Source organism: Asparagus officinalis, chromosome 1, assembly GCF_001876935.1.
Source record: "Asparagus officinalis chromosome 1, Aspof.V1, whole genome shotgun sequence".
Classification (NCBI taxonomy): domain Eukaryota; kingdom Viridiplantae; phylum Streptophyta; class Magnoliopsida; order Asparagales; family Asparagaceae; genus Asparagus; species Asparagus officinalis.
The window spans coordinates 119,186,334-119,203,187 of NC_033794.1; the positions used below are offsets into that span (position 1 = coordinate 119,186,334).

General features: G+C 36.3%; 3 protein-coding genes across 3 annotated transcripts; all 3 read left to right on the top strand.

The window, feature by feature from the left end:
- On the top strand, window positions 1,243-3,535 carry LOC109840410. Its single transcript, XM_020409050.1, has 2 exons — window positions 1,243-2,568; window positions 2,783-3,535. Exons 1-2 carry the CDS (start codon window positions 1,243-1,245, stop codon window positions 2,825-2,827), a joined length of 1,371 nt encoding a protein of 456 aa, XP_020264639.1. The 3' UTR covers window positions 2,828-3,535.
- Window positions 3,407-6,566, top strand: LOC109840419. The gene is made up of 4 exons (XM_020409061.1): window positions 3,407-3,473; window positions 4,349-5,696; window positions 5,740-6,457; window positions 6,505-6,566. Exons 2-4 carry the CDS (start codon window positions 4,359-4,361, stop codon window positions 6,564-6,566), a joined length of 2,118 nt encoding a protein of 705 aa, XP_020264650.1. The 5' UTR covers window positions 3,407-3,473; window positions 4,349-4,358.
- Window positions 6,233-7,679, top strand: LOC109844183. The gene is made up of 2 exons (XM_020413145.1): window positions 6,233-6,609; window positions 6,669-7,679. The coding sequence occupies exons 1-2, from the start codon at window positions 6,602-6,604 to the stop codon at window positions 7,495-7,497; spliced, it is 837 nt and encodes a 278-aa protein (XP_020268734.1). The 5' UTR covers window positions 6,233-6,601; the 3' UTR covers window positions 7,498-7,679.

Below are 16,854 nucleotides of genomic sequence, written 5' to 3' on the forward strand. Positions count from 1 at the left end.
TTTAAATTCTTTAACATGTGGACTAAGCATCCTGATTTTTTGTCTTTGGTTAATTCAGTATGGAATCAGGAGATCATGGGCTATAACATGTTCAGGTTTTGTTCTAAACTCAAGAAGCTTAAACCTGCTCTCAAGGAACTTAATCAATCTCAATTTATGCATATCAGCCAACAAGTACTAAGAGCTAAATCTGAACTATGTGATATCCAATTAAGACTCAGTGCAGATCTGTTCAATTCTGACCTGATATTAAAGGAAAAGGATTGTATCAAGAAGTATACTAAGTTGATTGATTGTGAAAGCTCCTTCTACAGTCAAAAAGCTAACATAAATTGGAGATTGCATGCTGATAAGAGCACTCATTTCTTCCACTCAGTTATGAATGCTAAAAGGCACAAAAACAGGATTTTATCTTTACATACTGAAGATGGTGCAAGAATTTCTGATACTCCTGACATTATATCAGAATTTGTTCATTACTTTAAGGATTTGTTGGGGACTGCAAGGCCTACTTCTCCTCCTGATCCTGCAGTGATCTTAAAGGGCCCTATCTTAACTTCAGACCAGTGTAGTGACCTTTGTTCTCCTGTTACCAGGGATGAGATTAAGCATGCATTATTCTCAATGTCTGACACTAAAGCTCCTGGCCCTGATGGTTACAATGCCTCTTTTTTCAAGGCTGCTTGGAGTATTATAAATGAGGACTTATTCCTTGCTATTGAGGAGTTTTTCCACTCAGGTAAGCTGTTAGGCACTCTTAACACAACAGCTATTACATTGGTTCCAAAGATTCAGAATCCCAGCTCTACATCTGATTTTAGGCCCATCTCATGCTGTAATATTACATATAAAATTATCACAAAGATAATTGCAAACAGGGTCAAAAAAGTCCTGGGATACCTTGTTAATGAAGCACAAAGTGCTTTTGTGAAGGGGAGACTTATTTCCAGCAACTTTTTGTTAGCTCATGATTTAATCAAGCACTATGGGAGGAAGCATAATTCTCCAAGAGCTATATTAAACATTGACTTGAAAAAGGCTTTTGATACAATTAGTTGGGAGTTTATCAAGGTTATGCTTACTGGCCTGGGATTTCCTAGCATTATGATCAATTGGATCATGCAGTGTATAACTACACCAAAATTCTCAATAGCAATTAATGGAGGATTGCATGGCTATTTTCAGGGGGCTAGGGTTTTAAGGCAAGGGGATCCCCTCTCCCCTTAGCTATTTGTCATTGGTATGGAGTATTTGTCAAGGAGTTTAAGTGCTTTGAAGGATGATAGGCAGTTTAAATTTCATCCGAAATGTTCAAAATTGAATATTACTCATCTGATATTTGCGGATGATTTGCTTCTATTTAGCAAAGCTGATTTATACTCAGTGGCCAAAATCTATCAGTGCTTTCAAAATTTTAGTCTGGTTTCTGGTCTGGATGCGAACCTGAGTAAATGCTCTGTTTATCTATCTGGGATTGAGGAGGGCATTAAGGCTCAAATTTGCAGCTACTTGAACTTTTCAGAGGGTGTTCTGCCTATGAAGTATCTTGGTTTACCATTGAGTACAAAAAGGCTATCTTATATTGATTGTTCTTCATTGATTGGAAAAATTCAAGACAAGTTTCAGTTTTGGCAGCAGAACAGAAAACTGTCATATGCAGGTAGACTTCAACTTATCAAATCAGTCATTCTTGGTATCCAAACTTTTTGGATTAGCAACTATGTCTTGCCAATCAAAGTATTAGAGAGGATTGATAAGCTATGCTCTGACTTTCTATGGGGTAAAAAGATTCATTTAGTTGCATGGAATACAATCTGTCAGGAGAAAAGACAGGGTGGTTTGGGCCTATTCTCTGCAAAACTTTGGAATCAAGCTGCTGCTACAAAATTATTATGGATGATTCATCTTAAAAAAGATATTTTGTGGGTTAAATGGATCCATGAGAACTATCTACAAACCTGTAATCTTTGGGAGGCTCAAAATAGAGTGAATGACTCTTGGATGTGGAAACAACTCCTCAGGGTGAGAGACATGCTGTTGAATAAGTTTGGAAGCTTTGCATCTCTGAAAAATGCAATTGATGACTGCTGTTGCAATGATAAAATCCAGCAATCTGCAGTTTACAGCAAACTGGCACATTCAGCTGCAACTCCAGTGAGCTGGTATGAGACTGTCTGGGACAATTTTAACTTTCCTAAACACTCATTTACTGTCTGGTTAGCTTGCAATTCAAAACTTCTTACCAAGGATAGGCTATGCAGATTGGGGATTTTAAATCCTAATCAAAACTGTTGTGTTCTGTGTTCTAGTCATCAGCTAGAAACAATTAGCCATCTGTTTTTTGATTGTCAGTTTTCTGCGGGAATATGGAATGGAGTTATAGATTGGTTGAATTTTAAATGGAGGTCTTGTGATTGGAACATGATCATTGGTTGGTATTCTAACAATTTAAAAGGAAAGGGTTCCAAGAAGAAGTTAAAGAGGCTTGCACTTGCTGACACAACTTATATGATTTGGCAGGAACGCAACTTGAGGATTTTCCAAAGCAAAATGAGGAGCTCGCTGCAGGTTCTTCATAATATCAAACTGTCAATTTATACAAAAGTGTTACATGAGAGTACAAATGTTCATATGAGGAATCTCATTTTGTAGTTTGTTCTTTTTGATTACCAGAGAATGTCTGGTTTTTGATATGTTACACAATGTCCATATTGAAAATGAATAAAATTCAGTTCATTTACCAAAAAAAAAAAAAAACTTGGTTATGATTTCTTTTGAACAGGCAATGGATCTGTGCCTTGATGATTGTTATGGATATGTGCCTTGATGCTCGTTCAAAGCTTGCTAGCATCATGAGATCATCATGTCTAAAAGAATCAGTCTCTTCGTAAAGGCTAATTATTGGAGTACGTACTTGATAAACACAAATATTCTCTATAATTTGACTATGTTTCACCTATGGATTTGTTGTTATTTGATGTATTTCCTTGCAATTTTGCCCTGTTAAGCTCCATAGTTCTTGTTTACTTCTCTATTTATATATTGTGTAGGAATTACTGGAGCTTAGCGCAGATTCGGAGTCAAGAAGGACTCAAGGAATGCAAGAAAAGTGGCTACAGGGTCACCCAGTGTTCAACAACACAGGCGTGTTGATTACAGAAGATAAGCCTAGAAAGCAGAGCGAAACAGAATTAAACACGGCCTGGTCATGTCGATCTGCACAGCCGTGTTGGATGACAGCAGTCAGTTATCATGCGATCTGGAGCATTATTTGAAGTTATCTTTCAACACGTTTTTGTAAAAGAATTAAAAGGAGACGCCCTGAAGCATCAGTGAGAGACCAGAGGCTGGAGATCTTGATTTTTCTTTCTTCTTCTTCTCTTCTTCTCTCTAAAAAAAACTCTTAGATTAGGTTTTTCTTTTGCTTTGGAACCTGCTGTTTGTGGAGAATTGTGTGCAACTTCGACACTACGGTTTATCTTTCTGATCTATTTCAATTTCTAGTTTATGATTATGATCTTATATATTGTTATCATGTTTTCTATTTCAATTATGTCTGAGTAATTGTCTTATCTGGGATTGAACAAGGTTCGGCTGTGATTATGAATTAATGAACTGATTGTTGTTGTTTTTTATCGTTCGATTTGCATTATTCAACTGCTAGATCTAATTGCCTAGGGTTAATTCAATTGGCCACTGATTTAATTCTTTTAGGATGTTGATTTGAACTGAAAGGTTAGATTGACGCCGAAAAATAGTAATTGAACAAGAATTAATTGATCACGAAAGTAGGTTAATTATTCTTGAGAACATGAGAGATTAACAAGAACTTTAATTTGGTTTAACACTATGAAAATAGGTTGTTAGGCTGAATTAAGCACGACTTTTAGTCGTCGAAAGAGACTAATAGTTATCATAGGTTAGTCGTTCTTAATGCATTGAGAGATTCGATAACAATTGATTAATTCGTTGATTCAAACCAGAGTTGAAACCGAAGTTCAATCCTAGATCCTTTTAATTGAGTGAATTCGTCGTTGATACTAGCTAGCGTGTTCGTTATTGATAATCAAAAATCATACTTTTTAACACAATTGGTTTAGATAGTCACAAAACAGTGAAAATCAGTAATTAACAACGAAGTCCCTGAGGATACGACCTTGCATCGCTACAACGATATCCGTGCACTTGCGGATTTGAGTGAACAAGTTTTTGGCGCCGTTGCCGGGGACTTCGGCATTGTTAATATTGGCTTTTTCATTGTTTGACTAGACTAGACATTTTCTTTCATTTATTTTATTTTTATTTTTATTTTTATTTTTTTTCGTTTGACTTGTTTTTTTTAGTGCAGGCACCCTTGTATGCCCAGATCCTTACGACTTGGAGAACCAATCGAGTGTGATCCCGAGATTGAAAGGACCTTGCGTCATATTAGGAAGAAGGCACGAGAAACAAAGGATAATTTGAAAAGCAAAAACACCATGGGAGACCAAGAAAACCAAGGCAATCAAGACCGATCCTTGAAGGAGTTTGCATCACCAACCACCCATAGCTCCCAATCTAGCATCTTGAAGCCTAATGTTGCTGCCAACAATTTCGAACTCAAGCCCTCACTCCTCTCCATAGTTCAGCAAAACCAATTTGGAGGCACTCCAACCGAAGACCCAAACCTCCACATCTCAATCTTTCTGGAGTATTGTGACACCTTGAAGATGAATGGAGTGTCGGATGATGCAATCAAGCTAAGGTTGTTTCCCTTCTCACTAAGAGACAAGGCAAGGGCTTGGCTGCAATCACTTCCACCGGGCTCCATCACTACATGGGACCAACTCTTAGAAGCGTTCCTTGCTAAGTACTTCCCTCCGAGCAAAACAGCCCAATTGAGAAATCAGATAACAACCTTCACTCAAAAAGAAGGGGAGTCATTGTATGATGCATGGGAGAGGTACAAGGATCTTCTAAGGATGTGTCCACATCACGGGTTGGAGGATTGGCTCATAATTCACACTTTCTACAACGGTCTTCTCTACAACACAAGGATGACCGTGGATGCTGCAGCGGGTGGTGCATTGATGAACAAAAGTGTACGAGATGCAAAGCAACTCATAGAGGATATGGCACAGAATCATTTCCAGTGGTCAAGTGAGCGCCCTTTACCCAAAAAGAGCGGGAGGTATGATGTAGATGCATTAGACCACATTGCTTCTAGAGTAGATGCTTTATTTCAAAAAATTGACAAGATGAGCATGAATTCAGTAGCATCTAACTCTACTAACTGTGAAATATGTGGTATCATTGGACATTCTGCTATGGAATGTCAGATTGGAAACTCCCCTTCCCCTGATGCACCATTATCTGAACATGTTAATTATATGAATACTTTTAATCAGAAAGGGGACCCTTTTTCCAATACATACAACTCGGGGTGGAGAAATCATCCTAATTTATCCTATAAAAATCCACCCCTGAACCCGTTTCCTCACTCAAATTTTCGACCTCCAGGTTTTCAAACCCCTAGACTCCCTTACCCTAGTCCCCAAAAGTCCAACTTAGAAAGCTTGATGGAAAATTTCGTGACATCCCAGAATAAGCAAAATGAAGAATTTATAAATCAGAATAGGATCATGAATGATGCCATTAAGAACCTAGCCTCTAAAGTTGACTCCTTAGCCACCCACAACAAAATGCTAGAGAATCAGGTCACTCAACTAGCCCAACAATTTAACTCTTCTTCTAGATCAGGTCACTCAACTAGCCCAACAATTTAACTCTTCTTCTAGGTCTTTGGGTATGTTTCCTGGACAACATGAAACCATCCCCAAGGAATCTATCAATGCCATTACACTTAGGAGTGGAAAAGAGCTAGAGACACCAATGATGAGGAGTGATCATAGGGATGTGGGTGATGAGAGTGAGAAGTTGGTGACAAGTGAGAAAGAGCATATTGGTGAGAAAGGGGAGAAGGTTGAGAGATATGTAGCACCTGCACCTTATAAGCCTCCACTACCCTTCCCTCAAAGGCAAGTTAAAGCTAAGTTGGAAAAACAGTTTGGGAAATTCATAGAAATATTAAAAAAATTGCATATTAACATCCCATTTGTTGAAGCCATTTCCCAAATGCCATCCTATGCCAAATTCTTAAAGGAGATTCTATCAAATAAGAGACGATTAGAGGAATATGAGACTATAGCATTGACCCAGGAGTGTAGTGACATCATTCAAAATAAGTTACCACCTAAGCTTAAAGATCCTGGCTCATTTTCAATCCCTTGCACAATTGGTGATATGTCAATTAATCGTGCTCTATGTGATCTTGGTGCTAGTGTCAGTCTTATGCCATTGTCTATATGTAACAAGTTACAGATGGAAGACTTGAAGCCTACTACTATCTCCCTCCAATTGGCGGATCGATCGGTTAAACGTCCGGTAGGTATATTAGAGGATGTACCCATCCAGGTTGGTAAATTCTTTATTCCAGTTGATTTTGTTATTCTTGAAATGGAGGAGGATTCTCAAATCCCCATTATATTGGGAAGACCTTTCCTTGCTACCGCTGGAGCGATAATTGATGTGAAGAATGGAAAGCTCTCTCTCAATATAGGGGATGAAAAGGTGAATTTTGATTTGTTTTCTGCTATGAAGTTTCCACTAATTGATGATACTTGTTGCAGGATTGACACGATTGACATGGTGGTTAGAGAAGATTTTACCAGAGATATCTCAAGTGATCCACTTGAGAAATGTTTAGTAAAGAATGGGGTACCAGATGATGATGATCAGGAAATAACTTCCTATGTTACAATTCTTGATAAAAAGCCAACCTACACCAAAACCACCTACATCAAAGAACCTGATATAGTGGTCGAAATTGCAAGGGGGCTGAATGATCAGGTTGTGTCTGTAAACACAGCTGTGTCAAAAAGCAGCAGAAACAGCCCAGAACAGGTTTGTGAAGAGAAAACTGCACCTGGGAAGATGCTGAATAATGATTCCACACGGCCATGGTGTGTTCGTAGACACAGTCATGTCAAAAAGCAGCAGAAGAAGTCTAGAACCAGTCCATCTCCACCAGTTGAAGTGGAACATAAGGCACATTGGGCTATCAAGAGCATTCATTTATATTTGAAAGAATCAGGGGAACAGAGAAAGCTTCAACTAAATAAACTCGATGAATTAAGGTTGGATACATATGAGAATGCCAAGATTTACAAAGAAAGAACAAAGAAGTGGCATGATCAACACATCCTTCATAAAGAATTTACAAAAGGAGACCTGGTACTTTTGTTTAATTCTCGACTAAAGCTTTTTCCGGGAAAACTTCGTTCGAGGTGGTCTGGACCATTCCAAGTGCGTAAAGTATACCCATTTGGGGCTGTCGAAGTATGGAGTGAAGCCACGGGAACCTTCAAGGTCAATGGACAGCGATTAAAGCATTATTTCACAGGAACTCCGATTGAGAAGTTGGGTACTTTTACCCTTCCCGATTCATCATCATTGTGAGCATTGAAGGGGTCGAGCTCATGACCATAAACAAACGCTTCTTGGGAGGCAACCCAAGTTTTTCTTTCACTTTATTTTCCTTTTAGTGTTTTAATTATTAGTTTTCATGACATGTAATCAGGTTGTCGTGAACTGGTGTGTAGGTGAATGACAAAGGGAAAATAGGTAATAGAGAGTTCAAGGCTAAAGAGGCAGAAGAAAAAAAATATTGAATACNCCGACTGACCACCCCACCTCTTTGAGAAAACAACCGCATCCCTTCCTTTCACCACCCCAAACCACTGTACTCTTTCATCCTTCACCATCAAAATCGCCTACTAACTACTTCCCCAAAACCACTTCCCTCCCCAACTTTGATTCCACCACTCAACACTTCCGCCTCTCTCTCATTCATCACATCCAACACCACCAAATCGCTAGGCATGCCTCCAGCGCCAAGACACCGCCCTTGTCGTTACGCCCAGAGCAACGCCAACATTCATAGACCAAATTCTTTCATTCAACATCTGAAACTTCCAGATCTGTTCTCATCATGGACACTTGCTTGGACAATTTTAGCAATACACTTGGAACAATGAATGACCAGAAGCAACATATGCACCAATGGTCACTACTTCATGGCTATCCACCTCCTCCACCACCACAATGAGCAGTAAGTCCCTTTTCTCTTTTTTTCAGTTATTTACACATTGGGGACAATGTGCAATTCAAGCATGGGGGAGTAGGTTTGTTGGGATGATGTTTCATGTATGCTTTGGTGTTTTTGAGTGCTTGTTTTCTGTGTTGGTATTTTTCCTTTAGCTTAAAAAAAGGAGTACCACTATTCAGCAAAACCTTTTAGCACGTACATCATTTATTTCACATGCCCCATTGTTAAAAAAAAATCTTTGTTTCATGTTCAGTTAGTTAGGATGTTATCTGTTCGAGTTCCACTTTGTCGATACTTAACTCTAAACATTGGAGAGATAGGAATGGATTTTGGCTCAACCCATCTAATTAAAACCTAAGCTTCTTTGGTGACTTGGAATACTTTTTGGTTACTGGAGAAACACTCGGCCTTGTATAAAAAAAAGTCCTAAAGTCTGTTGCACCGAGTACCTGGCACCGCACCCTCAGAAGTATGGCTGTCACGTCAGTAGGTGTTAATTATGACGGGATTTTCAAAAAAAATGAATAAAATGCAAGGAAACCGAGTGCTCCTTTGAGACCTTAAGTAGGAAGAGTATGACCCATTGTGATGAGATATGTGTCTGTCACAAGGAGTTTTGGGCAATTAACTAAAAAATTTTTTTTTTAACTTTGTCATGCCATTTCTCTTTCCAACGTTTATGAGTTGAGTCACTTGCACAAACGTACGTGAATGCCTACAGATACATTTTCTTCAACTTTGAACTTGAGACAAGATTTCTGTTTTGACATTGGGCTGAGTGGAATAATGTTGCATGTGAACTTGAGAATAGTGGATACCTTTGTGCTTAATTTCTATTTTCTTTGAATTTGTACCCTCTCATGTGTGTGTCACCATCTGTTTTGCTTGAGGACAAGCAATAGTTCAAGCATGGGGGAGTTGATAAACACAAATATTCTCTATAATTTGACTATGTTTCACCTATGGATTTGTTGTTATTTGATGTATTTCCTTGCAATTTTGCCCTGTTAAGCTCCCTAGTTCTTGTTTACTGCTCTATTTATATATTGTGTAGGAATTACTGGAGCTTAGCGCGGATTCGGAGTCAAGAAGGAGTCAAGGAATGCAAGAAAAGTGGCTACACGGTCACCCAGTGTTCAACAACACATGCATGTTGATTACAGAAGATAAGCCTAGAAAGCAGAGCGAAACAGAATTAAACACGGCCTGGTCATGTCGATCTGCACAGCCGTGTTGGATGACAGCAGTCAGTTATCATGCGATCTGGAGCATTATTTGAAGTTATCTTTCAACACGTTTTTGTAAAAGAATTAAAAGGTGACGCCCTGAAGCATCAGGGAGAGACTAGAGGCTGGAGATCTTGATTTTTCTTTCTTCTTCTTCTCTTCTTCTCTCTAAAAAAAACTCTTAGATTAAGTAATTGTCTTATCTGGGATTGAACTAGGTTCGGCCATGGTTATGAATTAATGAACTGATTGTTGTTGTTATTGATTGTTCGATTTGCATTATTCGGTTACTAGTATCTAATTGCCTAGGGTTAATTCAATTGGCCACTGATTTAATTCTTTTAGGATGTTGATTTGAACTGAAAGATTAGATTAACGCCGGAAAATAGTAATTGAACAAGAATTAATTGATCACAAAAGTAGGTTAATTATTCTTGAGAACATGAGGGATTAACAAGAACTTAATGGGTTTAATTTGGTTTAACACTATGAAAATAGGTTGTTAGGCTGAATTAAGCACGACTTTTAGTCGTCGAAAGAGACTAATAGTTATCATAGGTTAGTCGTTCTTAATGCATTGAGAGATTCGATAACAATTGATTAATTTATTGATTCGAACCAGAGTTGAAACCGAAGTTCAATCCTAGATCCTTTTAATTGAGTGAATTCGTCGTTGATACTAGCTAGCGTATTCGTTATTGATAATCAAAAATCATACTTTTTAACACAATTGGTTTAGATAGTTACAAAACAGTGAAAATCAGTAATTAACAACGAAGTCCCTGAGGATACGACCTTGCATCGCTACAACGATATCCGTGCACTTGCGGATTTGAGTGAACAATACTTGTTAATGACGAGAGAGAACATTATTTTTTTGTTGTTACTCACTTTGTAACTCAATGTTTTTGCTGTGTTGTATAATGATGGATAAATTTTATTAACAGATATTATTAAATTAGTTAAAAACTCGATTATCTTACTTGCAGAATTGATCCTTTTTTTTTGCTTAAAGTAGGTTCCCAAAAATGTACAAAGTAGGTTCCAATTTTATATAATGACGGAATGCTCATTTTGTAACTCAATGCACAAAGTAGGTTAAAAAAAACTATAGTAAGCATCCTAGATTCCGTCTAGGATGTTTTCTAGACGGAAATCCGCCTAGGAAGTATCCTAGATGGAATTTCCGTCTATGAAGCATCCTAGATGGATAATTCTAGACGGAAATAAAACATGTCTAGGAAGTTTCCTAGACGGATTTTATTTCCGTCTAGGATTATCCGTCTAGGATGCTTCCTAGATGGAAATTCTATCTAGGATACTGTATCCTAGACAGAAACTTACTGGACGGACATCCTAGACGGGATTCCATCTAGGGTAGTCTTCTTAGACGGAAAAATGTTTTTTCTAGACGGAATTTTCCGTCTAAGATGCCTCATTTTGTACCAGTGGAATAAGTTTATTCTTAATGCAAAACTATATTCTTAATGCAAAACTATATTCGTTGAATTGCACTCAATTTTTAATTTATGATCATGGTAAAATATATTTATAATTATGCATCAAATAATAGATATATCTGAATTGCATCTACATTTAGTGGAGAGAACCTAAGTAGCTATTTTTACCATTATCTTTTTAATACTACTGCCACATAAATATCTTTTATTTAATAAAACTTGAATGACTTTTTCATAGAGACCACCTTTAGTAGGGGAGGCTATGGAAATCACATAGGTCTACTACTTTTTAGTTAAAATTTTTGGATAATTGACCTTACCTAACCTCAATTATGGACCGTATATTTATTATTTGGCAGTTAATTATTACAACAAAATTGAAAAAATTTGAGTTAAATGTGGACCCAAGTGGTTGTCCGCAACTAAAAATAATTTAAAGATAGTTAATGTAGAAATTAAAAATTAAAGATAGTTTTTATAGAATGAATCTATCTTAAAGGTGGTTTCTATGAAAATAACCCAAATTTGAATAACCATCTTCCCTTAAGTTAGTACACATACACACATGGTTGCATGTAGGGGTGTCCAAAAAGCCCGCGACCCGCCCCGGCCCGGAGCCTGACCCGGGTCCGGGTCAGCGCAATTGGCCATTTGACCGATTTGCCCCTTAAAACGGTCAAAAACAGCTAGAATATGAGGGTTTTTTGGTCATTTGCCTAGGGGGCTGCCTCTATAAATAGAGGGGGTTTTTTTACTTCTTCTCCTCACACCAAAACTCTTCTACTTCTCTCTAATACTTTCTTATACAATATTATACTCTCTTATAATCTCTTATATTTTCTAATACTTCTATCAAATGGTTTCTGAATCTGATTATGAAGAGCAACACCTATCTCCTACCGATCCAGAAATGAGTCCTCCTACAACAACAACTACTCCTCCTATTGATGTTAATCCTGAATTTGGTGGCGACGAATCTACTGTACCAAGAGCTCCTAAAAGGCCGAGATCCGATGTGTGAAATTTTTTTGAGAATATAAACGTCACCAAGGATGAACACGGTAAGATCATTTCCCAGAAGGAAAAATGTACGTTGTGCGGTCAGGTTTTCCAAGCCCATCATAAGAGCGGTACCAACCATCTTAAACGCCATATAGAAAAACACAACAAAGGCTAGAATCTTCAAGGTGATATCCGACAGTCTATGATTTCCCAATCCTCCTCTTCTGGCACCCTCGGTAGTTAGAATTATGACGCTGCTCTAGCTAGGAAATGCGTAATCAGGTTTATTGTTCTTAAAAACCTGTCTTTTAAATTAGTAGAAGATGATGATTTATTGTTCTTAAAAACCTGTCTTTTAAATTAGTAGAAGATGATGAATTTGAAGATTTGTTTAGAGATGATTTTTATCCTGTATTTACAAATAGTAGAAGATGATGAATTTGAAGATTTGTTTAGAGATGATTTTTATCCTGTATTTACAAAATTTTCTCGTCAAACCTGTCAACGTGATATTTTACAATATTATCAGGAGGAATAAGGAAAAATAATTTCTTATTTTAAAAATTTAAACTGTAAATTTTTTTAACTTCTGATATTTGGACATCTAGAGTACAAACTGATTATTTATGTATCACAGCACACTGGATTGATTAAAATTGGCAAATGTTTAAAAGAGTTATTTCTTTTATTACAATTGAAGAGTCACACATTGGTATTAATATTACAAATTTAATAATTGAAGAACTTATGAAACTAGAAATTGATCAAAGAATATTTTCTCTTTCACTAGATAATGCAAGTAATAACAATGTAGCTGTTGATTTTATTAAAACAACTCTGTCATTGCTATGTCATGGTGACCCTTTTCATGTTAGATGTATCTGCCATATTTTAAATTTAATTATTCAAAGTGTATTTTTTGAAATTAAACCCATGATAGAAAATGTTAGAACAGTTGCTAATATGCATAATGCTTCTGAAATGAGAATTAAAAGATGGAAACAATGTTGTAAAAGAAAAAATTATAAGCCTATACTAATTCCAAAAGATGTTGACCATAGGTGGAATTCCACATATGCAATGTTAAGTATAGCAATAGAATATAAAGAAATTATAAATGATTTTATAAATTTTTATGCTTCTAGTTCTAGCTCTGGTAGCACTTATGGAATAAGTGAAGATGAATGGATAATTATATGTAAATTAAATGAGATGTTACAAGTTTTTTATGATATTAATATGTTATTATCTGGTTGTTATTATCCAACTATTACTTTAGCTGCTTTACAAATTTTAAATATTCAAAAAATTTTTACCAAATATCATATGGATGATATTTTTGGAAATATAATTTTTCAAATGGAGAGCAAATTTAATAAGTATTTTAGGCCTATTCCTCATATTTTTGGTTTGGGGGTTCTTATTGATCCATATTTGAAAGATATTGGTCTTTGATGTTTGTTACAGTCATTTTATGGTGGACAGATTATAGACTTAGATGATGGTTCCACTCTTACTGTTACTTCTCATCATTTATCTATTAGAAATTATTTTCAAACATTATATGATGAGTATGCAGCTAGACATGGTGTAGCTGCACAACAGTCTATAGCTTCAGCGCCTTCGGCTTCGAGCACAGGTCGAGGTAAAAGTGTAAGTTTTAATTGGTATACAATAGTAGCTGAACTAACTGGTGGATCTGGAATTGGTTCAGGATTAGAAGTTTCTAAATTTTCTAAATTAGATGAATATTTTTCTACTTCCTTAGTTAAATGTCAAGGAAATATTTTAGATATTTTACAATGGTGGAGAGTATATGGATCAGTTTCATATCCTATACTTTCCACCATGGTTCATGACTTACTATCAGTGCAGGTTTCGACGGTAGCTTCGGAATCCACCTTCAACATAGCAGGATGTTTAATCGACGACCACAGGACATGATTAGATACATATACTGTACAAGCGATGATGTGCTTACAAGATTGGTGGAGGTACGAGAAGCGAACACAAGGCATCGATCGGATTGCTATAATTGATGGAGGTACGAGAAGCGAACACAAGGCATCGATCGGATTGCTATAATTGAAGATAAATTTGAAGAGTTGGGACTAGCAGATAGATTGAAGATAAATTTGAAGAGTTGGGACTAGCAGATAGATATAAAGATTAAACAATATTCATCAAATTACAATTTTTATTTCTTAGCTTTAAATTTGTAATAAATTATTTTGAAAAAAGTTACAAATGATAGTGATATGGGTTAGTAGGTGCCAACCTAGTTGGAATTTACTCATCTATTATGATGCGACGGATTTTGAAACAAATTTATAATTGTAAAGAATTTACTGATTATTAATAAAGAAATTATTTTTATCATCTTTTATTTTTATAATTTTTTGTCCTTATAATTTATGTCATTTCAAGTTATTAAAAAAAATTATGTCATTTTCTATAATTTTTATGTATATTTTATAATTTATCGTTTTTTTAAAAATTTAAAAAAAATTATAAAATGGGGAGCCCGGCCCACTCAGGCCCGGGTCACCCGGGTCCGGGCTTCGGTTTTGCCTGGCCCGGGCCCGGTTTCCCGGGCCGGGCCGGTCCGGATGGACACCCCTACTTCGGGCCCGGGCCGGGCCGGTCCGGATGGACACCCCTACTTGCATGATTGTGTGTGTGCTTACGTGTTTTTCCTCTGAATCTTATAGTTCCAAAGATATTTGGTTAAATCAAATTAAGCTTGTAATTTGATTTGTTCAATTTTGTATTTTTCGATTGACCAATTGCAGTAATAGTTTTTACTTTTTAGGGCTACAAGTAAGAGAATTAAATTGTAAGAAGGTGGACTTTCACTTATCATGCTTACATCTCTGTCTCCCTCCCTCCCTCTCCCTCTATAGTAATAGCATTAAATTGTAAGAGCATTAAATTGTAAGAAGATGGACTTTCACTTTCATGCTTACATTTCTCTCTCTATAAATATGCAAGGAAAATAAAGATGTACTTACAAAGAGAAGCAAAATTAGAGAATGGATCATCCTTCTTTAAGCCGTTCACTTTTTATATTTTTAGTAATTGCTGGGGCTTTTGCACTTCAATTCAACATGGTACATGGAGGTATCAAAATCTAAAAGTTGAAAGCTCAATTTTTTAGGAGACTCTCTTCATGATCTTAAAATATCCCTTGTTATATATTTATGCAATAATATATTATTTAGTCTTTTATGATAATCTTAAAATCCCTTCAACTATATCAAAATGTTAAAGTTATGATGCTGATTGAGGGTTATAATTTTATATTCTAACATATACCTCAAGCAAGCTCTGTATTCACGTTTTTATGTATTCTTTTTTAAAAATTCACTTTACATTTGTATCTCATACAATTTGAACCTAGTTTGCTTTGATGTTATATAAAATTTCTCCTACTATATAATCTGTATTGATACTCTAAATTTACAGTGTGCATTGAGGGTTATAATTTTATACTCTAATATTTTTTTTTAGAAAAACCTTCGATGAAAAATGTTGAAATGATTACTGTTTTTGCATTATTTCATTTTCATTTTGCAGTTACAAAGGGGAGAAAGCTTGGTGGCAACTTTTTGATCAATTATGATGCTAGGAAAGTAGCCGGCCGCCCTAGCGTGCCTCATTCGCCTCCTACTCCATGTCCAGATTCTCCATGCCGAGGACAAACGCCTGCTATATCTTCATGGTGAATCAATGCTGAAGGTGGCAATAAATTGTAAAAGGGAATGATATATTGTTTGCTTTTGATCAGTCTCTGATAATTTAAAATGCTTATGGCTTGTCAAGAAACATGTAATATCTATGCGTAATATATAATTATTATGAAATAAAAGTTTTATGAAATAACACTCCCCGCTGCCATAGTTACAGTCTTAAATCTGGGACGTGGTAAGCCAATGTCTCACTTTACCAGTGAACTAATTAATGCATGCACGCCAAAGAGATCAACAATATCGTTCATCTACATGGTTAGTTAGCATTCATATCATATACGGTGGGGTTGAAAATTTGAAGAAAATTCTTAATTCTTGTTATAAGAATTCAAAAATCCAGATATCTGCAGTGTATGTTGTTTTCTCTTCAACGTCTCAACGAGTGCCCTGGTTCAATACAGTATGGGGAAAGTTGAACTACCAGAAACACTCTTTTGTGTTTTGGCTTGCTGTGCTGAACAGACTTCTCACACAGGACAGATTATTGAGGAGAGGAGTTATTAATGCAAATAATTGTCATCTGTGTGCAGGAGCTGCTCCTGAGAGCCGTAATCACTTATTTTTTGACTGTTCCTTCTCAAGGGAAGTGTGGTTAGCGATCATGGATTGGCTCAAATTTGATTGGCAAGCTTGTGACTGGAATTCTCTTATGTGCTGGTTCAATACTAGATTGAGAGGTAAAGGCTTTAAACAGAATTTGAAGAGACTGGCTATATCGACTACAATTTACAATATTTGGAGAGAGAGGAATATCAGGTTTTTTCAGCAGCAGTGTAGATGCTCTATGCAATTGGTTAGGAATATCAAAATTGATATCTTAACCATTTGTCTGAATAATCCCGACCTTGCTGATAACAGGGAATGGCTCTTATCTTTGTAAATGATAGACTAGATATTCTTTTGTAGTTAGTTTCTCTTTGTAGAGATCTTGATGTACTAATCATTTTCATATTTGGATTAATGAAATAAGCTTTTTCATTGACCAAAAAAAAAGAGAGGGAGAGAGAGGGAGAGAGAGAGAGAGAGAGAGAGAGAGAGAGAGAGAGAGAGAGCACAAATTTTGTGTTTAGTAATGAGGTGTCATATTCCCATCCACTCATTCCAATTCCCAACCACTCCCTAACACATGTGAATGTGATCCCCGATTTCAATGAGTGGAGGGGAATATGATACCTCACTATCAAGCACAAAAACTTGTGCTTTGTACTTGGTACCAAGCATACCTATTTTTCTCATATATATATATATATATATATATATATATATATATA

What these genes read in the sequence shown, in the direction of transcription:
- LOC109840410 (XM_020409050.1), top strand. Translation starts at nt 1,243, where the DNA reads ATGGAGTATTTGTCAAGGAGTTTAAGTGCTTTGAAGGATGATAGGCAG. An exon ending in AAATGAGGAGCTCGCTGCAG is followed by an intron (nt 2,569 to 2,782) that starts GTTCTTCATAAT and finishes TCTTTTGAACAG; the next exon opens with GCAATGGATCTGTGCCTTGA.
- LOC109840419 (XM_020409061.1), top strand. Translation starts at nt 4,359, where the DNA reads ATGCCCAGATCCTTACGACTTGGAGAACCAATCGAGTGTGATCCCGAG. An exon ending in ACAAAATGCTAGAGAATCAG is followed by an intron (nt 5,697 to 5,739) that starts GTCACTCAACTA and finishes CTTCTAGATCAG; the next exon opens with GTCACTCAACTAGCCCAACA. An exon ending in GGATGTACCCATCCAGGTTG is followed by an intron (nt 6,458 to 6,504) that starts GTAAATTCTTTA and finishes GAAATGGAGGAG; the next exon opens with GATTCTCAAATCCCCATTAT.